A 23,778-nucleotide genomic window follows, 5' to 3' on the forward strand; every position below is an offset into this window, starting at 1 on the left:
GTATCTTATGATTCTTGATGAATGTATTTTTTTAATGTACCCTGAGAGCTTATGCACCAAAGACAAATTTCTTGTGTGTCCAATCACACTTGGCCAAAAAAGAATTCTATTCCATTCTATTCCATTCCATTCCATTGTACTGTACTCTACTCCAGTGTTTCTCAACCTTGTCAACTTGAAGATATCCGGACTTCAACTCCCAGAATTCCCCAGCCAGCATTCGCTGGCTGGGGAATTCTGGGAGTTGAAGTCCGGACATCTTCAAGTTGACAAGGTTGAGAAACACTGCTCTCCTCTACTCTAATTTGTATATGATGGGAAGATTGCAAATGTTGTGAGGTGGGGCTGGCACACGATTAGGATGATCTAATGAAGTACTGTGCAAATCTGTTTAGTTTCCTTATCTCCTGGGCCAACATATGACCTCTTCACACAATGGCAAAACCAGTAACAGGACTAACATTGCAGGGCTTCTTTCCAAGTTGCCTGTTCTTGCAGTGGCTTCTTTAATACAGTCTCCGTGATGCAGTATGGCCCTGGTCGATTTAGATCTATCTGATCTGTTGTTTGACCTATGATTCAGATTTTTGAATTGGACATCGAAGATGTACCAACAGTTGATTCAGAAGATCAAGGGATGAGCTGTCTTGAAAGCTCCTCCTTATTCAGGTCTCTGTTGGGATCTCTGGAACTTAATCACTTTGCTCCTGAGATGCAAACAAGAGTTCTTATTCTTTTTCTGCTGCTGATAATACTGTAATTTTTACCGTAGCTGATAAATATCTTCACCGTTATTCATATATAGCCCTGTTTACTCCAGGCTTTGTAGCAAACCATTATTCCAGGGTAGAGGGACTCTAGCTACTGCAGAGCTGTCCTAGCTCTGAAGAATGGCCAAATTTCTTACACTATATCTACTTTTGTGACTATAGGTAATGAAGGCTGTAAAACCCGGCATGAAAGAATATGAGTTGGAGAGGTAAGTGCATTTTTGACATTTATGGCAAAACGATGGAAAAGCATTTCTAGGTTAACAGGAAATACTGCAGATAAGGGCAAATGACATTGATTTAATGACAATTATAGGAACTATTTTGAGGTTGTGCTTGGCGTATTACTCTGTTATACAGAAAAGGCATTCCATCAATTCCTTTCATTTTATTAGGTGACAATTGCTTTTAGGTATGTCTTAAAAGCCGCATAATTCTCTTGGCTGAGTTTTATGTAATTTACAGAAACAGTCCCTAATAGCTGTTATTAGTGTTTGGTGGTGTTCCATAAACCATCTTTTTATAGGTGAGAATATCATGGTTATTCCTGTTACATTACACAAATATTTATGGTGGCCATAAAATAGTCTGGAGGTTTGTTTCAATCTCTTTTAAAACTGGAGCAGATATTGCTAGTTCTGCTGATGTATTTCTACGCCAATCTACAGTGTTAGTTTTCCTAATGAAATGGAAGAGCACCTACCTTGTCTTGGACCACTTGGCTTTACTTCATAGGACGAGTCTGTCTGCAGTCACACTGACGCAGCTTTCCTATCCAGCGCATGCGTTGCCTTCTTCCCTTTGTCGTGTGCCATATGGCAATGGACTAGTGTATTTTAAGCAGTTAAACAAAACTTAGGTTATGAACATCATGTGTTTTGATTGGCCTCTTTCATGCATTGTGCTAATCCATAGCCAACATTATTTTAAACCACAAGCAGGCCATGTTATCGTCCATGACATCTGCATGTATCCGTATATGAATAAAGCACTTGTTTTAGGAAGTGCAAAATATGCATACGTGTGAGTGAGAGGGAGGGGGTGGAGGAGGGAGGGAGGGAAGGGAAGGGAAGAAAGGAAGGAAGGAAGATCCTAAAAGCTCTTAAGAGACAAAAGGGCTGCATGATTTTTAACAGGTTCTTCCCAGCTTGAGCTAGCAAAAGAAAAAGTGTGCCGGTGTGCCAAATATGAGTGTGATTACACAGATGATGAAACACCTACCAGATGCATCTCCTTGCCAGAGGCCTCATTATTGGAAGGATATTATACCAAAGAATCGATGTGCACAAACACACACCCATTCATTTTGGGGGAGTGATATTCCTGCTTGATGTGTTTCTTGTGAAGGAAATCATGCGATGTGTTTCTTTGATACTGCAAAGCTAAACCTGCAGCTCTTCTCTTAAGGCCTTTTCTCTTACAGCACCCCTCCCTGAGATACATTTGCCCTCCCTCTCCCCCACGTTATTTACAAGAGTCCTGAAAATCTGGCCTTGTTGCCCCTCCCCCCGCCCCAGGTGTTGGGTTAGAACAGGAGTGTCAAACTCAATTTAATTGAGGGGTACATCAGGGCTGTGGTTGACCTTGGTGGGGGCATGTGTGTGTGTGTGTGAGAGAGAGAGAGAGAGAGAGACTGACTGGGTGGGTGTGGCCAGCTTGATGGTACTCACTCGGCGTGGCTGACCGCAGGGCGTGGCCAGCTTGATGCCACTCCCCAAACTGCTGGTATTTTCTTCTTTACACTGGGTAGACTGGGCTGAAGCAATTCGGGCTGGCCCCTTACATTTTCCAGCATGGCCCTGTGGACCGGATCCAACCACATTGCGAGCCGAATGTGGCCCCCAGGCCTTGTGTTTGGCACCCCTGGGTTAGAATGAGTTCTCTGTGTTGGATCTCTTTGAACTCAATTTGTTCTACCAGACATCTGAGTTTTTAACTGTATTTTAGGATTTATTTTTCTATTCATTCACCCAGAGTTGTTACAGAGATTGGCAGACTGTTAAATTTAATAGCATTTTTTAAAAAAATGGATTTTTCACTTTACCCCCTGGTACTTTGGAGGAAATCTCTTTGGTTTGGAGCCTTTCAGAAGATTTTATGGCCAACTTAGACATCATGGAAATTGAGATACCAATCTGTGTTAGAGCTGACTGAGACAAAAAAAAAGAAGCTTTCCTCAAGGAAGTGAATGCTAGGAGCAGACCTCAGTTCCACAGGTTGCCCTGTGGTCTCTGGGCGGGGTTTCCACACCTGTCCCTTTCAGCACTCTTCTGATCCACCTTCACCAGAAACGGTCACATCATGGTTGAGATGGGTGTTCGGTTTGGGAGAATCAAAGGGTGTGTTTTATTAGGTTTAATTCAAGCATTTGAAGTGGAGGCACATGAAAGCATCCCATTTTCTGTTTCCTAAATATGATGTTAAAAAGTTGCACCTGAGCAAGGACACTGCCCTGACTAAGTGGCCCATGCATGATGTTGCATCTCTTTGAGCTGTTGCAATGAAGTCTTTGGACGCTACACATGATGTGAATACAACAGCAAAATGGTCAAGATGGCAGAAGCAGCAGCAGTCCTTCATGATATAAATCAGGGGTGTCAAACTGGTGGCCCACGGGCCAGATGCGTCACACATAGGCCACGCCCACCCCAACTCCATAAAGTGAAAAAAACACCAAGATACTTCACATGACAAAATGTGACACCATGAGTTTGTCACCTGTAATATAAATCAAAGGGATCTTTATATCTTAGATTCAGGTACTTGAGGGCCAGCCTTCTCTTATGCTACCCTGTCTATATGTGTGTGTGTGTGTTTGTGTACACATACGTTGCATTGGTGTTGACCACTTTCAATCGCATGGAAAAGTCCATGCACTTTTTCTTGGTAAGGTTTTTCAGAAGTGCTTTGCCATTTCTTCCTCCTTAGGGCTGAGACAGTGACTGGCCCAAAGTTTCATCCAACTGGCTTTGTGCTTCAGATGCAACTAGAACTCCCAGTCCCCTGGTTTCCACCTTGGTGTCTTTACGGACTGCTCCGAACGGGCTCTGTGTTAGCCTCTCAAGCTCTAATTATGAATCCTCCTGCTTTGGAATAGGGGTGCTTGCAAAGCAGGACCATACTGGTTCTAATGATCAGAGAGAATTGGTTGAGAATTGGTGTCTCGTTTCTTTGTATTTTCACAGAGCAATCCTTTTGACAGGTTATTGCTGAGAAATGCATTGTGTTCCCAAATTCATTTGAAAATTTTGCTTAGATTTGGGGAATTTGCTTATTTCCCCCCCCCCCCATAATTGCCACTATTTATGTCGTCTTTTCTGATGAGTCCTAAACCATTTTCATGGATCTTAGTAAAGATATTCTTAAGCTGCTACCAGAATGACCACGGTTGCCCTTCCTTTTGAGAACAAGCAACCCTCCAGTTCTTACGCAGAAGCGGGAATCTCGGTTACTTTGGCTGCCTTACAAGTGTTCATCTCCCAAATATATTTCTTCATATTGGGGGCCCTTGAGGGCCATTTAGTGTTGGTGAGAAAAAACAAGATGAGAATAAATTCAACAATTATGAAAATGGCAGGTGGAGTCCAGCCAAGCCTCTCCAAAGAGAGGGGGCCAAATAGTTGCCTCTCTAAGGCAGGAAGGAAGGTGGAACACAAAAGTTTGGACCTGCTTTCTGTGCAAGGGGCCTGGTTTTGAATCATAGATGAACATCGTTCAAAATGGCTCCTTCCTTTCTTCAATAAATGCTACTTATTTGAAGTCCCTGGGTTTCTTGCCATCTTATAATGAATGGTTCATTATTTGCCTGCAGGGTAAGCTTGGCACAAAGTAAGGGATGGGGAGGATGGGAGAGAGCTGACAGCCAAACATTGACAGGCGTTTGCCAAGTCCTTCACACCAGGGGTCTCCAACCTTGGCAACTTTATGACTTGTGGACTTCAACTCCCAGAGTTGAAGTCCACAAGTCATAAAGTTACCAAGGTTGGAGACCGCTGGTGTGAAGGACTTGGAGAAAGTCTGCTCCGTTTCTCTTCCCCCTCATTGGTTTCCTTTGCTGAGTGTCTGCCATCTGGAGACCAAACCCAGCCCATGGAATTCACCACAACTCTTTGTGACACTGTGGCACAGCTAAATCCTCCAAGATCCCTTCTGAGATGATTGCTCTTTCTATTATAGACTCTGAAACCTTGTTGTGGAAGAAGCCGACAATACGCTGTGTCGTTAAATTGCCATAAATAACAGCCAATCAATAGAAGAGACGGATGCCACAAGGCTGACCTGGGTGTGCAAATAGTCCTCATTTATTAAATGTTATTTTTTCAGGTTGTGTTAGGGAAAGGTTTGTTTGGCTGTTAGAGTGACGAATTGGCTGCCTTTGCACAATGCATTTTTTTAAAAAGTAGCAACTCTGTTTAGCCATTTTCTGTTTTTGCACAGTGAATCGTTCAGGTTTGGTTTGCACATGCTAACCTTCAAAAATGTCATTAGTAGCCAGGATAAAGTTAATAACTTTGGAATAATGCTCAAATAAGCCTACTTATTGAAATGTGTGTGAATATTAGTAGCTCGTATTGGCAGGTAGGTTGTTGGTTTGAGCTCCAAACTTGGCAATTTGGTTGCGTCACCGTTTGAGGAGACGTTGTCAGTGCGCTTTAAATTGTGCAATTCAGTTCAAAATGCACTGACGATGTCTCCTCAAATGGTGACAAAACGTTTGCAACCGAATTGTCAAGCTCAGAGCTCAAACCAACAGCCTAAGTCTACTTAAGTGTGTTAATTTAACAAAACAAGGTTCTCAATCTTGGCAAGAAGGGAGGGAAGAAAAGGAGGGAGGAAAGAAAGGGGACAAGGAGGGAAGAAGGGAGAGAGGAAGGGAATCGAAAGGAGGAGGGAAGATTTCTGATGCTCCCTGCCAGATTCCCACAGTGAAACTCAATGGGGAAACCAGCAGGAAGTCAGAAGTTGCTCCTGCTCCCATGGCGTTTTTTGCTTGCCTGTGGTCCTTCTGCTTTTCTGTTTCTCTCTGAAACTATGACCCCACGGGCACCATTGCAGGTATTTATTGAAAGCCAAAGCATATAGTGATGCAGATGTTGGGCAGTGGCACCATTTGTATCACAAGCAGATGCTCATAGTTTGGTGTGCTGGTTCCTATAACATGCTAAGTTAACACACAGAACCACAAACTATCCACATCCTTTTTTAAAGTAACTGGTTGTGCAGCGTTACTTTTATTTTACCACCACTGTGGTTCTTAAATCACCCACCCAGACAGGAATTGGAAAAGCAACTAGGTAAGACTAGGGAGAGAGGCTCCTAAGGAGTCCCTTTGCATCTGAATTGAGAGAAAATAGGAGCTGGAGGAGCTGGGTAATAAGAAATTGCACAGAAAGGGAACGGCCACTGAAACACCCTCAACACACACACACACACACACACACACACACACACACACTTTAGTGTGGCTATTACTCTGAGTTCAGGGCAGACAGGAGTGAATCATCCCCAGCTCTTGCTACAGAACAGATGGGTTCACCTAAGAACAAATGCTGCAGCGCATGAGGCTACTTGGCCTCGGATGCCGCAGTGGTTAGAGTGCAGTACTGCAGGCAGCTTCTCCTGACTGCCGGCTGCCTGCAATTTGGCAGTTTGAATCTCATCAGGCTCAAGGTTGACTCAGCCTTCCGAGGTGGGTAAAACAAGGAGCCAGATTGTTGAGGGAAAGAGGGTGACACTGTAAACTGCTTAGAAAGGGCTGGAAAGCACTGTGAAAGGCAATGTAAGTCTAAGTCTTATTGCTATATATCTCTATATCTATCCGTCCGTCCATCCATCCATCCCTACATCTAAGAGCCGTGGTGGCATAGTGGTTAAGAATGCAATATTGCAGGCTACCCCTGCCCACTACCAGGAGTTCAATTCTCACTGGTTCAGCCATCCATCCTTCCGAGATGGGTAAAATGATCAGCCAGATTGTTGGGGGCAAGAGGCTGACTCTGTAAACTGCTTAGAGAGGGCTGTAAAGCACTGAGAAGTGGCATATAAGTCTAAGTGCTGTTGCTAAGTGCTATTGCTACTCTCAAGCTCTTTAAGGCTTGGCACCTGGCACCCTCCAGCTATCTCAGATCTGCAACTCCCAGAATCCTTAGCCAGTTACTTGGGCATTCCAAGAGTTGCAGTCCAAACATAATTGGACGGCCTCAGGTAGGGAGCCACCAGTTTAGCAATTTGCATTCTTCTGCCTCTGGTGTATTTCAATTGTCCTTGGAGGGACTACCCAACGGTAGCTAGGAATCAGAATGATTGATGAAGACAAGCAGCTTAGCCAGTTCAGCTTTTATCTTGTGCTGTGAATCACACCTTGGAAATTAATAAGAGGCACCTTGGCCAACGAGGGTGTCAAACAAGCCTCACACTGCCCAGGGAGCTCTTCAAAGGGGCAGCACTGAAACCCTGGCCCTGCTTGGGGGCAGCATCCCCCCTCGACTTGGCTTCTCTCCCACCTTCCAGGGGCAAGGCTCCCCTCCCCCTTTCCAGATAAGGCAAGAGAACCATCCTCGCCGCCTTCAGCCTGAATGTTTTCTTCCCGTCGTCCCCCTTTTTTCGGGCTCCAGGACAAAATTGCATCCCAGCCTTCTGAAAATCAATAGCCAAAACAAGAGGCAGGAAGCGGTGGGGGCTCCTTGGTGACTTGTTCAGAATAGCAGCGATGTCAACGCACAGCCTCGCTTTGTCTGTTGTTGTTCCTTCGCTTTGGATATTGATTGTGTTACCTTCCCTTCTGCTGCCGCCCACACAGCATCTTGACAGTTTGAGAGGTCAGCCTATTCCGCTCGTCTTGATTCCCCAAAGGGGCCTCAGGCGATCAGGCCATCAAATATCGGCTGGCATTACGTTGCCGTATCTCTGGAGCTCTGTTGTGGATTGTGACTCACAATAAATTCATTTATTCCTTTTTTTTTCCTTCAAGGCCGCAAAGAGAAAATGAAGATTGCAGCCATCCAAGAGAGGGTGCATTGTTTTTCTGTCTCTGCTTGTTATCGGATGCGGTGATTTCTCATCTTTTCAGAGACCCTGCTTTCTTGGGGGGGGGGGGGGCTTATTCAGATATTTAACTTTATGGCTTCATTCCGTTTGAGAGTAAACATTTTCATCTTTCAGACAGCCTAGTCATTTGAAAAGTCACAAATCCAAATCCAAATTAGAAATAACGTGTTCATGTGGAGGAGTGGAGTGGGGCTGGTGGGGAATATGTTCCCTTTTTTCAGGGATATCACCGAAAGAGGCTACATTGGAAACGTAGAGGGGCTGCTCCATCTTCTAGATCTGGGGTGTCAAGATTGATTTCATCGAGGGTTGAGTTTGACCTTGGGGGGGGGGGTGGGCATGGCCAGGGTGAGTGTGGCCAGCTCAACATCACTTGTGTTGGGGGCTTCGGTGGAAACCCAAGTGCTCTGCCAGCGAAAACGGCCTCCCGAGCTCCATTTTCGGCTGCAACCGCCTCCTGCAACCCCCTGCCAGTGAAAATGGAGCTCCCAAGTTCCGTTTTCCCTGGCAGAGGCACTGTGGACTGTTCTTTCGCTGTTTCCAGGGCGGCCCCGTGGGCCAGATCTAAGCACACCGCGCGCCGTACCCAGCCCCCGGGCCTTGAGTTTGTCACCCCTGTTGTAGACTTAGAGGGGGAGGAGGAGAGGAACTGAGTTAGCAAACTGAGGTTCAGCCAACTTCAAAACAAGTGCTAAGGAACCCCGAGAAGCCAAGCTGGACCAGTGTTTCAGTGTTCAATAAGATTGGGATATCACAGATGTTGATTCCACCTTCTGACAGATGATGGTTTTGTAGTCTGATGGCCGTTGTCACTTTTGAAGGTTTAGGAGGTTCTTATTCCAGAGAATCTAGTCTGGCTTCCAGTAAGTCCGACATCTGGTTTTCCACCCATTGAGCCATGCTGCTTTGAGGATGTGTAAGACTTATTAACAGAAACGGGGGTTAGAATTGCAGAATCCGTGTGTATGAAGAAGGTTTGATCCTCTAAACTCCAGATTAAAATCTGGATCCTCTGCAAAGTGGGATCCACAGGCTCAATTTTCTTGACCTCTCTAATGCTCCTCCCTTTTTTTCAAATTGTCCCCTCCAGTTTTCAAGGGTTTCAACATAATCCCATCCTTTGGATTTCTCCGCTATGCTATTTATGTGAATCCAAGGTTATTCCACACCTGCTATCACCTCTCTTGCATGTTATGCAATGTTATGGACAATCATTTCAAGGATGAGTGACAGTTTAAATCAAAGTCACTTTGTCATATAAGGAAACAGAGCTACACTGAGATCCTCCTAAATCAGTTTGGCACTTTGATGTACAATCTGAAGGCAAAGATGTTGACTGAGGTTGCAGGAGGGTCATATTGTCATAAATATGATACCGGAGGCGAGGACAATATTAAATACAAATAATACCAAATAATACCAGCTTCCATCCATCCATCCAGTGGTGGGATTCAATTTTTTTTACTACCGATTCTGTGGGTGCGGCTAGGTGGGCATGACAGGGGAAGGACACCGTAAAATGTTCATTCCCTCCCCACTCCAGGGGAAAGTTACTGCAAAATCCCTGTTTCCTCCCGATCAGCTGGGACTCAGGAGGCAGAGAATAGATGGGGGCGGGGCCAGTCAGAGGTGGTATTTGCCGGTTCTCCGAACTACTAAAATCTCCGCTACCAGTTTTCCAGAACTGGTGAGAACCTGCCAAATACTACCTCTGCATATATCCATCCATCCACCCATCCAATGAGTGACTTGGGAGCAAACAGGATCAAAACAGAGTGAAAACAATAGCAAATAATTAAATCCTCAACGAAGGTGAGCTTAAATAAAAATGATTTTCTGTCTTTCTTGCTATATTCTTGGGACCTGCCATTTAAACCCCCCCCCACCCCTTTCCCCCAAAGCTAGGCAAACTCTGGGATTCAAACACTACACAGAAGTCAATAAGGTGCCATTAATGTTAGCAATTCAAAACCTTGAGAATTGAAAGACCAACTCTTCCTTAAGACTTCAGTAAGGCCTGGGATACTTCTTCCCAGATTCCTTCCGACCTGGACGAGATCAGCTGCCAACAGACTTGCCTTCCATCTTGGGCTAGATTATGCCTCCTCTCCCTTCCGTTCCTTTCCCGGGCTCCCCAGAATCTCTTACTGGCGTGCCTATTTGCCCATCCCTTATGGGCCATTGCTGCAAATCCAGGTCTCAACATCCGCACGAGTTCCGTCTACTCAAAACCTCTGTGGAAAATACTCTCTCCTCACAGATCACGTCAATAAGCTGTAACAATGAGCCAGATGATGGGTTTTTATAAGAATTGGATTTGATCCCAATTACTGAGAACTGGTTTAGTTCCATCCTGGAGTGCCCAGTTTCCAATACTCCAGTTCTGTTAGTGTCAGTTCTTCGGTTTTAATGGAATATCGAACATTTACGCTCGGAAATGTCACTCTCGAATGGCGAAGCCTTCAGGTCCAAGCAGAATGAAGCGGATATTGCAAGCTTTAAAATGCCACTCACAGCCACTAAACAGTTCTTAGCAGAATGTATCTGTACCACTCTACTAAAGCGTTTCACTCCCACAGTGCTTCCCCCCCACCAGCCCCACTTCTTCTTGGGTGGTATAACTTCTCTGGTTCTGAGGGTTTTCCTAAGAGGCAGCGAAGTGGGATTTCATTTTTAGGATGTCACTGAGGGGGGCATTACTTAGAAACGGGTGCAAGCAGAGTTTTTGTCCTGCCAGTTTTATAAGATTCTGCCAGTTTTATGAGATCTTATGAGATTCAAATCTTGCTAATGCCCACAGTGGAGGACATTAGATGGCGAAGATGGTGGAACTTGCAGAGATGGCTAAATTAACTTCTTTGCAGAGAGAAAACAATATCTACATTTATGGCTGGCTGGAAACCCCTTAATAGGCTTTTTTGTGTGCATAAAATGGGGAAAAATGCACCTAAGATTTGTGGTTTTGATGATTAAAAGAAACCTTGAATTGTAGAAAAGTATGAGCTTTTTTTGTAAGAGAGGAAGCGATAACTTTGTAATTATACTTGCATTTGCTGCAAAGGAAATTGAAAGCTGCTTCATTCTGTTTCTCTTTCCTTTTCTCCTTTTCCTTTTAATTAGTTTGTCTTCATTCGTTTCTTCTTTGTAAATTTTAATAAAAATTATATAGAAAAAGAAAACAAATCTTCCCAAATTAGACAAATAACTTTTCAATAATAGAGAAAGAAAACATCATTATGTCAATCATCCCACTCAGTCATCTAGCAAAGGAAGACCCCTGGCCATTTGTTTCAGCCAAGAGTAGACTTTACTGAAGCTGAAGTGGTTACAGAGGTAGCAAAGCTGGTTCTGGCATTTTCACGCTCAAACGATGCAATGAATTTCCCCCCTTTCCCAGCTTTCCAGATGGTTACCTTGGTGGGCTGGAGCCTCTCACGTCTCGGACCGGCACAGTGCGGCTTCGATTACCCCCCTTCTTCCTCCCTCTATTCCAATCCTGTCTTCCACCATTGCTAATGTCAGGCTGTTAGCCTGTGAATCTTGGATAGCAGAGTAGCAGCCATGACACGCTCTTATGCTAGCAGAGAGGGTCACGTGTGGTTGGACTCCGTATTGTCCCAATAGCCCCACGTGACAAGCCAGGCTCAGAACCACTAAAGTCAACTACAGAGATGGGTGACTGAGGGAGATCTGCTCTCCGCCCAACCTTCACTTGACCACAGAGGGAAAAACCTGTGCAGGGTTTAGTTGAGGGTGCTGAACTTTTTTGCCAAGCCTGCGTTAGCAGAGAGCAAGAAAGTTTTCAGGCAGTGCAGTCACATGGCTGTTCTTCTAGCATCCCACAGCTTGGAAACAGGGAAGGTGAAGCTGTGACAGCAGATGCAGAGATCACCCCTGCAGGCTTGCCTGTTCAGTTTTAAGTATAGTTTTAATTAGATGATATTAAAATGGGAACGCTGGCAGGCTGCAAATAAAAGCAGCCTCCTCCTGCATAATAATGGTGGTGACAGATACCACCTCTGGATCCAGAAGGGGTCTACGATAACTCACCACAGTCTATGTGCCAGGGTCAACACACCATGGCCAATTCCCCACAGCCAACTCGCCGCAGGACAATTCAAGAATGGAATGGACACGGACTAAGACTAGGACTAGGCTAGAATTCTTTATTGGCCAAGTGTGATTGGACACACAAGGAATTTGTCTTTGGTATATAAGCTCTCATTGTACATAAAAGCTATAAGTGATAAATCACGATCATAGTCATCATAAAAATACATTCATCATGAATGATAAGATACAACACTTAAATCATTTTAAAAAGCTAAAAAATATTTTATTTGTTGTCATTCATATTTCATTTTATCCCTCCTTAGGATCCCTTATTTAATGATTTTATTCCAATATTTCTTCTATATTAGTATAACTCTTGTCCCGCAGCGAGTTGGCCATGACGAGTTGTCCCGTGGCAAATTGGCTGTGGCAGGTTGTCCCATTCCACCAGAAGGCGTCCTCAGAAAATGAGTGGGGTAGATTGCAGCTCGAGATTCAGCTGGAAGATGTGTCCCCTTCCTGGAAATGGAAAAGGTTGACTTGGTTGGTAGAGGCCAGACTGGGAAGCACCATCCTAAACCAAGGTGGGCAGTCTTGAGTTTCTTGCTCACCCATTCCTGTCTTCCTGGGATAAGCTGGACTTTCTGTAACAGCTGCTGCATACTTTCTTCAGGACATGTCCATGCTTCTCTACACAAAAGGTGTGTGTGTGTGTGAGAGAGAGAGGGGGGGGGAGGGAGGGAGGGAGACTGAGACTAATGGAATCATGGATGGAAACTGAACAAGGAGAGATTCAACCTGGAAATAAGGAGGAATTTCTTCACAGTGAAAAAAATCAACCCATGGAACAGAAGTTGCCTTCGGAAGTTTTGGGAGCTTTATCACTGGAGGCTTTCAAGAAGAGACTGGACAGCCATTTGCCAGAAATGGTGTTGGGCAGTGATGGGGGGAGCGCAGGGGGGTCATGCGCAGGCGTGGCCACACCCATAATGCTATGTCACAATCCCAGTGCACATGAGTGTGTGACCCGCCCCCGCACATGCGGGCACGACCAGTGCTCCCCCCCCTTTTGACATGCTTTTTTTCGCCCTCCCCAGATTCCAGAGGCTTTTTAGGAGCCTTGGGAGGATGAAAACAGCCTCCCCCGTTCCCCTCAGAGGCGCTCCGGAGGCTTCAGGAGCTTGCCTGAAGGCTCCGGAGGGCAAAAAAATGGCCCTATGAGCAAACCAGAAATCCGTTCCCGAAAGAAGGCCAAAGTAGCTGGCCAGTGCACGCATGCATGCTGGAGCTGACAGGGCAACACCTTGTGTGCCCTAACAAATGGCTCCGCGTGCCACCTGTGGCACGCGTGCCATAGATTCCCCATCACGGGTGTAGGGTCTCTTGTTTGGGTGGGGGGGTTGGACTAGATGACCTACAAGGTTCCTTCAAACACTTATTCTGTAATCTGAGACTTAAAAGATGGTGGACATTGTTCTGTGTTTGAAGCTGTAACTCAAGAGGCAGGGATTCAGTTGTTACAATAATGGTGTCAGGGTTCGAAGTAATAAATCCGTAGCAATCAAGATTCCGAGGCATGTGGATTCCTCAAATAATACTTTTATTGGGAATTATCATATTGGCACATATCAGGTGAAAACCAACTGAAGTCTCCCACAGTTTTCTCCCAATTAAAAGTAAAGGTTTTCCCCACTTTTTCAAAATAATCAGTCACATGGTCCAATCACAGAATGGCCTGGCAGTCGGGTGTCATCACTCTGCCTTCTTCCAACCAGGTGTGAGAACGTCCTTGGTTCCCAAGAGAAAATATGTTGTTTTGGCTAGATGTTCCCCTCTATCTCAATTCCCCCCCTCCCTATCCCTCAACTCAAGTGTGGCAACACTGAAGCAGTCAAAATGGCTTCAGTTGGATCAGCTTCAGGGTTGACAAATGGCTTCATCTTGCAGGCCTGACCCCCCCAAGAGGGCCCCCCCCCAGCTAAAGTTTCCCTTATCGGCACTATCATGTCTCTTGAATTCTGTAACAAAGGAAGGCAAACGATGAAATGCCTTTTGTGATTCCTGAACCATTTTCCTGCTTATTTCAGTAGGATTTGCATGGACAGCTTGTGAAAAAAGGAGTGTTTGGTTTAAATTGTATAATTTAGCTTGAAGAATTTTGCCTGGTTGCACTGCTTTTGTCGATAGCGTAGTTTAAATGTATGTGTGCATTATGAGCTTAAAATTCTGCATGTACTAATAAGCATAACTAATGAAATTTCCAGTAATTAATTATTTCTTAGGGGCAAAACTCTCCCCTTCGTTGTCTCCTAATGAAACATGAGAAACATGAAAATTAATCTGTCTTATTAAAAATGGTTAAATTAAAAAGCCATTTGTTTTCACTCTATTTATTATGATATTTTCTGAATAGTAAAACATCCCCACAGCTTATGGGAACATCTGTTCCAAGCTCCTGAAATAAGGTTTGTTTTATATTTTCCCCCTTCAACTTCCTGAACTAGGGCAAATCTTGATTATGCTACAACCCGAAGTTCTATTTTTCCCCCCAGTTCAAAATTACTTCAAAACTCCCTTTGGTCATGTACCATTCGCCCCAAATCTCCCCCTCCCTCCCCCTTAGCCCCATGACCTGTGGCTTAGTCCCTCTGGGAGCAATTATTCTTTTCAGAATTATTCTAACATGCTTTTAGCTCCAGGTAGTATAAATGTCAGGAGCAAGTTTCCACCCTTGCCTCTTTAAAAGAGCATTTCCATAACTTCTGGCACAATTAATGTTTTTCTGAGTCATGCACAAGGGGAGTGGGACCTGCTTTGTCCAGCCAGAGGTTCTTCTGGTCCGTGAGAAAATCCATTTTAGATAGCAGGAACAATTGCCTTGCTGTCTACCTTCCCTTGTGGGCTTGAATGGGAAAAGTTGCGTCTGGGCGGAGCTTGCTGCACAACCCTCCTGCTGGCTTGTCGCTTGGCGAGAGTTGTGCATCCGGAGAGTCGCAGTTGGTTTATTTTTGCTGACAAGCATGAAACTTTTTTTTTGAAAAGTTTTTTATTTTTTGTTCTCTATGGCCAAGGTGGCGCAGTGGTTAAATGCAGCACTGCAGGCTACTGCTAGATCAGCAGGTCAGCGGTTCAAATCTCACCGGCTCAGGGTTGACTCAGCCTTCCATCCTTCCGAGGTGGGTAAAATGAGGACCCAGATTGTTGGGGGCAATATGCTGACTCTCTGTAAACCGCTTAGAGAGGCCTGAAAGGCCTATGAAGCGGTATATAAGTCTACTGCTATTGCTATTGCTATTGCTATTGCTATATTCAATTATAGGTATCCATTCACATAGTTATAATTCTTTTTTACGTTTGTCGTTTGTATACATTTGTCATTCCATTTACAGGGTTATAACATACCATTTGGGTTGCTTTGTTTGCCATCCCTCGCCTGTTTTGATACCACCTTCTTTTCCCTTTCTTTTCTCCCTCCCTCCCTTCTCTACTTTTTTCCTTCCTCTCTCCTTTTCCTTCCTTCTTCCCTTACCTCTCCCCTACTCCTCTTCCCCTTCCTACCCTCTCTCCTTCTCCCTTCCAGCTTCCTCTCCTCACCTCTATCTTCCTTACCTCCTCTTCCTCTCCTCTCCTCCTCTCTTCCTCTCTTTTTCTATTGTAGGTGTCTCTTCCAGCTCTTAATTTTTATTTTCTTGGGGTGGTATTTCCGCAGGACCCAAAAATAGTTGAATATCATTTCTTGTTCCCTTTCCTTCTCAAATCTATCCTGATTATGTTTCCCCCCACTTTGTATCTTACTTTTGAATATATAGTTATATATTATTATTTCTTCCCCATTTCCCCCCTTTTCCCCACCTTTTCTACCTAATGGCGTATCGTCTGGGTTCCATATCTTCCCCTTATTTTCTTCTCTGCATGCCTTTCTCTAACCATTCATAAAATCTTCCCCATGTCTTGAAGTACACGGATTCCTCTTTATCCTTTATTTTCAAAGTCAATCTGTTCATCTCTGCACAATCTAGAATTTTTTTATTATTACCTCTACTGTTGGTACCTTATTTAATTTCCAATTTTGAGCAAATCCAATTTTGAAATTTTTAAAATATTACTGCAACCAGCACCATCCTCAGGCTGTGGCGAAAAAGTCAAGATGGTAGCTGCATTAGTGCAATTGAAGATCATAAGGGATACTCCTTGGAAGATGTTTTTGTGTGTGCAACAGCTCCATTCCAGCTTCTTCATTCATTCTGGGAACTCAGCAGGATGGTAAATATCAAAGCACAGTTGACTGTGTTGCTGTCTGCAAGTTTCCAATGCTTTAGACTCGTACACCTTTGATTACAAATATTTTCTTCTATTGAATCTTTTTCCTTTACAATTTGAGTAGCAGAATAACAGAGTTGGAAGGGACCTTGTAGCACTTCTAATCCAAACTCCTGCTCAAGCAGTCCAATCTCTTAAAAACCTCCAGTGATGGAGCACTCACAACTTTGGAAGGCAAGTCATTCCACTGGTTAATTGTTCTCATTGTCGGGAAATTCCTGCTAAGTCGCTTCTCTCCTTGATTATTTCCATCCGTTGCTGCTTCTCCTGCCTTCTGGTGCTTTGGGAAATAGTTTGAGTCCTTCTTCTTTATGGCAACACTGCTATCATGTCACTTCGTCCTTCTTTACATCAAACTAGACATACCCAATTCCAGCAACGGTTCTTCATATGTTTTAGCCTCCCATCCCCTTACCATCTTTGTTGTTCTTCTCTGCACTCTTTCCAGAATCTTAACATCTTATTTATATTGCGGTGACCCAAACTCGATGTAGTATTCCAAGTGTGGTCTTACTAAGGCTTTATAGAGTAGCATTTAGACTTCACGTGATCTTGATCCTATCCCTCTGTTAATGCAACCTAGACTGTGTTGGCTTTTTTTGGTAGCTATCGCACACTGCTGGCTCATTTTTAAATGATTGTCCACTAGGACGCCAAGATCCCTCTCACAGTTACTACTGTTCACCCAGGTACCATCTCTATTATATCTGTGCATTTGGGTTTTCTGGCCTAAGTGTAAAACCTTACCTTTTTCACTGGTGAATTTCGTCTTTTTAGATAGAGCCCAATGTTCAAAACCGTCAAGAGTAAATACGGTTCACTAGTATTTATGCACATAACTTGCCAGTCTTTACAAAAGAGTAAAACATAAACTATAATGGAAATTTAGAAATTAAAAAAAAAAGAGAAAAGCTGTTCATGAAAATACTTTTGGATTAGGATCAGCAAAAGAGTGTGTGCAGCTTGCAAGAAAAACGGGAGGGAAAGGATGGGAGGGAAGCAGAGAACGGTGGAGTCCTGGGGTGAAGGTGAATGAAATGCAAAATGATATTCATTAAAGCTACCAAACACCCGTATTAGTGGCTGGTGATGAAAGGGTGAGAGGTGAGTTGTTTTACACCCAGCATGGCTTCAGATTGAAACATCACAGGGGGGGTCCTTTCCCTTAGTGGCTGCATTTTCCTTGAGATGACAGTAGTGGTAATGCATTTCCTCCACTTGGTTAACTTGGTTAAATCCTTTGAGGGTTCTTTGGCAACCCCAGGGGGAAATGCATCCACCAATGCCTCCCCTTCTGTATTAGGAAGCGTCTGTGTTGTTTTTCCATCTCCTCCTTCTCCTCTCTATCTCCTCCTCCTCCTCTTCCTTCTCCTCCTCCTCCTCCTCCTGCTCCTCCTCCTCCTCCTCCTCCTCCTCCTCCTCCTCCTCCTCCTCCTCCTCCTCCTCCTCCTCCTCCTCCTCCTCCCTGTCAGCAGAGAATGGAGAAAGGGATTGCTTTGCATTGACCTTTCTGTCTGTGGGAACATCAAGAAATCTGTTTTGCATTTGACGGGTTCTGGGGAGAAACTATTCTGTCACTGGCTGGTTTTGTCTCAATGAATGCTGTTGAATGAACTCTTTTTCCATGGTTAATGTTTTAATTTTTTGAAAAATGTTTCAGGTCTTCTTAACCAGAATTGCTAGTCCTGGAATTGGGCCAGTTTCTTTCATAGAATGTTTCATTTAGGGCAGGGGTGTCAAACTCGATTTCACTGAGGGCTGGATCACCATTGTGATTGTCCTTTGGGGGGGGGCTGGGGAGGAGGGGTGCGGCCAGGTGGTTGTGGCTGACTGGGCTTGGCCTGGAGGCGTGGCCAGCTTCACATCGCTTGTGTGGGTGGTCCCTGTGGGTCCAGGCGGGATTGGGGAGGGAAAACCAGGGTTCTCCAGTGGGTGGGGCGGTGAGCGGGAGACTCATCCCACAGGATGGCGTGGGCTGGGCCAAAGTGATGTGGGCCGGGCCCAGTAGTGGGTTGTAGGCGGTACGCCCCAATACGGGCATACCAGAGCCAGCCTGGAGCACTGGATACCATTCCGGTACGGTGCTTCAGATAGCCCACCTGCCCACCCAAGCTCCTGTGTTTTAAGACTTCTGCACTTCCGCGCACGTCCACGGCACGTACAGTGCCTGCGCAACGCTCCGCAGAGCAACTGGAGCATCGCAGAAGTGCTAAGACGCATGTGCAAGCTGCGTGCATCCATGAGGACGCTGCTGGGCCCATTCCAACCATACCGGTTGGAACAGGATTTGAAACCTACCACTGGCCGGGCCCTTACAGCTTCCAGGATGGCCGCATGGCCGGATCCGACCACATTGCAGTCTGGATGTGGCCCACGGGCCTTGAGTTTGACCCCCCTGATTTAGGGAAAGAGGAGAGGAGTTCGGAAAAACAGAGCAAGGGGAAAAAAGTACAGGCAATCCTCAACAGTTCATTTAGTGACCATTCAAAGTTGCAACAGCATTGAAAAAAGGGACTTACGACCATTGCAGTATCCCCATAGTTCCATGATCAAAGTTCAGATGCTTGGCAGCTGGCTCGTATTTATTGCAGTGTCCCGGGGTCACAGGATACCCTTTTGCGACCTTCCGAAGGGCAAAGTCAAGGGGGAAGCCGGATTCACTTAGCAACCATATTACTCACTTAACAGTGCAGTGATTCACTTAGCAACTGTGGCAAGGAAGGTTGTGAAATGGGACAAAATTCACTTAACAAATTGCTTCACTGAGCAACAAAAATCTCGGGCTCCATTGTGGTCATAAGTCGAGGACTACTTGTACTTTTCCTTTCCTCTTTGAGAGAGACGCCATGTGAACTAAAGACACATACCCCAACGGTGTCATCTGACAGTTTTTAATTGCAGTCTTTAAGTAGATCATATTCATTGTTAAGCCTCCAGAGTGATTTTGAAAGCACATCCTGAAGTAGAAATCAATGCTAACTTTGTATTCATTGTTTCCTTGTGGTCTTCAGTTAAATTTTTATTGTCCTGATCTGTATATTACCAAACAAGCAATCAGGGCATCTCCCAGCCAGCTTCGCAAGTGGACTCAGCTCTCTTCAACTACCCCTAATCGTATTTTACAACAATTGACATTTAAATCAAATTATTCAGCGATGAAATTCCCCTATAATTAAATTAGGAGTCTACTTCTCCCTGTCTCTTCAGAGCTTTTAGGATCCTCCGTTGCTGAGTTGCATGTAGACTTAATTCTTCGAACTCAGATTATGCAGGGACCTGTTGCTCAAGTTATTTTTTAAACTCTGTGTTGTGAAAGGGAAGAACAGGCCACACTCAATGGACAGTGGAACTCTAGTCTCACACCTCTGACAACATACAATGAACGGTTGCAGGAACTGGGTCTGGCTAATCTAGGGAAGAGGAGGACCAGGGGAGACAGGAGAGCAGTCTTCCAATAGTTGAGGGGCTGCCACAGAGAGGAAGGGTTCAAGCTATTCTCCAAAGCCCCTGAAGAGAATAAGCAATAATGAAATAAGGAACAAGGAATAATGGATGGAAACTGATCCAGGAGAGATTCAACCTGGAAATAAGGAGGAATTTCCTCACAGTGAAAAAAATCAACTCATGGAACAGAAGTCGCCTTCGGAAGTTGTGGAAGCTTCATCACTGGAGGCTTTCAAGAAGAGACTGAACTGCCATCTGTCAGAAATGGTGTAGGGTCCCCTGCTTGGGTGGGTGGGGGGTTGGACTAGATGACCTCCAAGGTCCCTTCCAACTCTGTTAATCTGTTAACAAGGAGACTAAACTTTGAAGGGTATCAATTTTGAGACAGACCGTTAAGTGTCTCAGGCTCCCAGGATTTGGTGATCAGCGTGGGACATAAATAATATGAATCAATCAATAAGGAAAATTGATGTTTGTTCCCATCAGACTGATTCTCCTATTTGCAGAGCTCAATTTGTTCTTGAGAACTTTGGTGAATGTTCATTTAGGGAACAATAACCTCCCCACTCAGGCCTTTCTCAAACTGGTTATTGTCTTTGCAATAGGAAACTGTTGACCAGTAGCTGCTGGTGGTGAAAAAGGAACCAAATCAACATCCCTGAAAATTCTTATACTAGAGCAGTTGCAAATAATTGTGGGGATATGGAGCCAGGGATGATAAACCTCTGTCTTGCCAGGTGTGCCATCATCTATCACTTTCTATCCTCCTTTTAGGAGTGCATCTGGCAGCCTTTTCACAACGTGGCTTGTCAGAGGCTTAAAACTGAGCTGCCCCAAAAGAACTCAGGCTTTGCCATTTCCCTGTGCTAGGTTTATAAGCCCAGTGCTGCCTTCCCTTGGTAGTAAGTCAGCCCACTGGGTATCTGCAGAAATGCCCTCCCAATCCTTATCAGAATCTTCTTCCCTCTGGGGGGATCAAAGGCTGGTTTAGGCACAGAGCAGAGAAATAGAAGGAACAGCTTTTCCCTCCTCACATTCACTCAGGCTGGAAAATGTGCTTGCTTGGAAATCTGGACTGCTACAAGACAGGTAGGTTTTCCTGGGCTATTTATTTATTTAGTAAGTCGGTTACATTTTTTTCCCCCCTGAGGTTCAAGTCAGCTTGCTTGCAATCGCCATAGATTAGGATGAGAGAGAATGACCTGTCCCAATCATCCAATTAGCTTTCATAGGTAAAGGTAAATTCAACCCCGAGTCTTCCTGTCCGTTTCCAGGACAAACACTTTGATGACATTTTCATAAGCTTATCTTGCCTTGTAAAGGGGTTTAGAAGCTTTGACTGGCAGAGTCATGAACATTTCAGCAAAGATTAGGATTAGGTGTCAGGGTTCCAAATAGCATCCAAAATTAAATCAGAGTCCGAGGCAAAGTATTGCTCAAAGTTCCAATTTATGAAGAGAGCCATGTTGGCACATCTGGGAAAACCTAAATCTGAAAGCTTCCCGGTTTTCCACACCTAGTTGAAAGTTCAAGATCTTGCCCTCTCACCCACAAGTCCATCACATAGTCCAATCCTCCACTGCCATGCTGGCAGTTCCACTCATCCAGTTCTGGTCAAGTGCAGAGGTGCAGAGACAAAGGGGGACCTTGGCTTTCTAGAAAGAATTTTGTTATGGCTACATAGCATCCGACTCCGTACAATCCCCTCTCCCATTTTCCCACAATAGAAACAGCATAGTAGAATAGAAAGTATGGCAGGCCAAAGATCCAAAAGGAATATGGCTGCAGGCCTGACATTAGGATTAGAATTCTTTATTGGCCAAGTGTGATTAGACACACAAGGAATTTGTCTCTGGTGCAGAAGCTCTCAGTGTACATACAACAATAGTGATAGATCATAAAACATTAGATACAACACTTAGTGATAGTCACGGATACTCACGAAGACAGAGAACATTGGACTGTAGTGACGCTAAGCCACTAGTGGGGGTGGGATGCTCAGTCAAGTCCCAGTCTGAGGTTCAAGGCATTAATGGGAAGGTTAGGAGGAGGGCCAGGTTGGCCCAGAGGAACAGTTTCTAGAGTCAAAGTTTGGGTTAGGGTTGTGGGGGGCTGAGAATTACGGCAAGTACTGAGCAAAGAGGGATGCTGAGAATATCTCTGTTCTCTGGAGTATGCAATATCTGTAGGGACTGACTGGGACCCTCATTGACCCCGGGACACTGAGACCGTCATAAATGTGAGTCATTTGCCAAGCGTCTGAATTTTGATCACACGATAATGGGGATGCTGCAAAGGCCGTAACTGAACAACGACCATAAGTCACATTTTTCAGTACCATTGTAGCTTTGAACTACAGTTGCAGATTGAGGGCTACCTGTACATAGCCGGGGAGATGGTGGTGTGTAGCTGATTCTTCTCTGGAGAGCCCACCGATGCCTCCCCAGCAAAAGAATAGCTGCAGCCTTGCTCTCTGCACTCATTCGACAATAAGGGTGTCAGACAAACTGTGTCTCTTGGTCAAGCCTTTTGCCACTGAATGTGATGGGTGGGAAATACGTTAATTAGCAGCACCCACCGCAGTCTGAAAAACAGCTGCTGGGTTTAAAGCCTGTGGATTTGAATCTTTTCCTCCAGCATCCTTAATTGTGGCTGCAGCTTTTTAGGCAGCCACTTCCAGTTCTCTTCTCCTGATAAATCCAGCCTCAACCCTTAAAAAAAGGCAGAGGCTGGTATCACAAAGCCTTCTTCCTAGAAGGGCTTTTACTGCCCCATCACTAAAGGGGGGAGGGTGAGCTGGGATTGCAATATATTTCAAAGAGGAATTAAGGTGCAGCTCCTCTATTGCTTCTTATAATGCGGGTTACGGCCAGCTGGTTTTATGTTATTTCTTTCTTAGAAGTAGCTCCTTTGATAGCTCTCCTCTTCTTTATTGCGGTTTCAGAAAAGTTCAGCATGGAAATCCATCAGGCTGCTGGGGCAACAAAAGGGAGTCAGGTGAAATGAGCCTAGGGTGAAGTGTAACTATCCTGTACCTGGAATCCTTGCCGGTGCCTTTGGGGATCCAAAAGAGAAGCGGGTAGCATCCCCCTTGAGAACCAGAGAAATATTTTAAGTCAGTAACAGGAAGTGACTTCTATTTCATTTGCAATATTTGAATTCATCACCCATCTTTTTCTTCTTCTTTGACCTTTCCATCTTAATTTTATTGGATTATGATCTGCCCACTCATTTGCTCCTATTTCAATTTTGTCTAATTGATTACATAGACCAGATGAGATTCAAGCCATGTCAATTCTTGATAGGGACTGGTGGGGGTTCGAATAAAAGGCATATTGCTTTCTTGTTTTGTGCCTTTCTCTCCAAATATCATGTAGCTTATATTCCATTGCCATCTCAAAAAAGGATTTGGGTAATGTATTTTTTTTGTTTTATTTTTATTTTTGCTTTCATAGTCCATTGTTTCATCCACTATTGCATTATAATCCCAATTAAGCAAATATTTTCATATTCTAATTTGTTTATTTTGTTATATAATTTCCTATAGAATTCCTCTTGTTTCTGATTTGGTGCATATATGACTATTAATAATATTGGTTTTTCTGTTGTCTCTAATACAATCATTAGCATCCTGCCTTCTTCATCAGAGTAGACTTCTTTGGAGTTTATTTTTTCCTTTATATAGGTTGCTATCCCTCTTCTTTTTTTATCTGCCAGTGCTGTATATAATTTCCCTAGTTTTTTGAAGGTAGATATAACCTATATACAGGAAGTGCATATTAAAAGGCAACATATGAACTTACTGGAAAACAAAAAACTAGGAAGTGACTTCTGCTTGGTTTGCAAGCAGTGCAGTTATCTGTAAGCTTTGGAACAGAAAGGAGGGGAGGGATGGGGCGGGCAGCCCAATTAGTTATCTTTCACAGTCAAACTTCTGGATTTAATGCCTGGCCTTTGAAGGAAGATGTACATCCTGCTGACATTCACTCCAGAGATTTTGGCTGCGGCTTCCTGAATTTAGCAGAAATGAGAACTGGCAGGGAAGGGAACAGTAGTGGAGAATTTTCATCAGAGGAATGCAGAATGATTGTTGAATGTTTTGCTCAGTGAATTTGCCCAGGTCTCCATTTGCACTGTGCCTGAT

General features: G+C 44.5%; 1 protein-coding gene across 3 annotated transcripts in view; it reads left to right on the plus strand.

Moving 5' to 3' along the window:
* PEPD (peptidase D) overlaps positions 1-23,778 on the plus strand; it is a 169,455-nt gene that overhangs the window by 65,517 nt on the left and 80,160 nt on the right. For all 3 annotated transcript variants that reach the window (XR_015698462.1, XM_087729027.1, XM_087729026.1), the window contains exon 9: positions 933-979. Coding sequence is in view for 2 of the 3 variants with exons in the window: in XM_087729027.1 (XP_087585153.1) it covers positions 933-979 (47 nt within the window). In the remaining variant the exon portion in view is untranslated. The remainder of the gene's footprint in view (positions 1-932; positions 980-23,778) is intronic.

This window comes from Thamnophis sirtalis, unplaced genomic scaffold, assembly GCF_051295495.1.
Source record: "Thamnophis sirtalis isolate CommonGarterSnake01/CBP01778 unplaced genomic scaffold, rThaSir2_p1.2 scaffold_14, whole genome shotgun sequence".
In the NCBI taxonomy this organism is placed as follows: domain Eukaryota; kingdom Metazoa; phylum Chordata; class Lepidosauria; order Squamata; family Natricidae; genus Thamnophis; species Thamnophis sirtalis.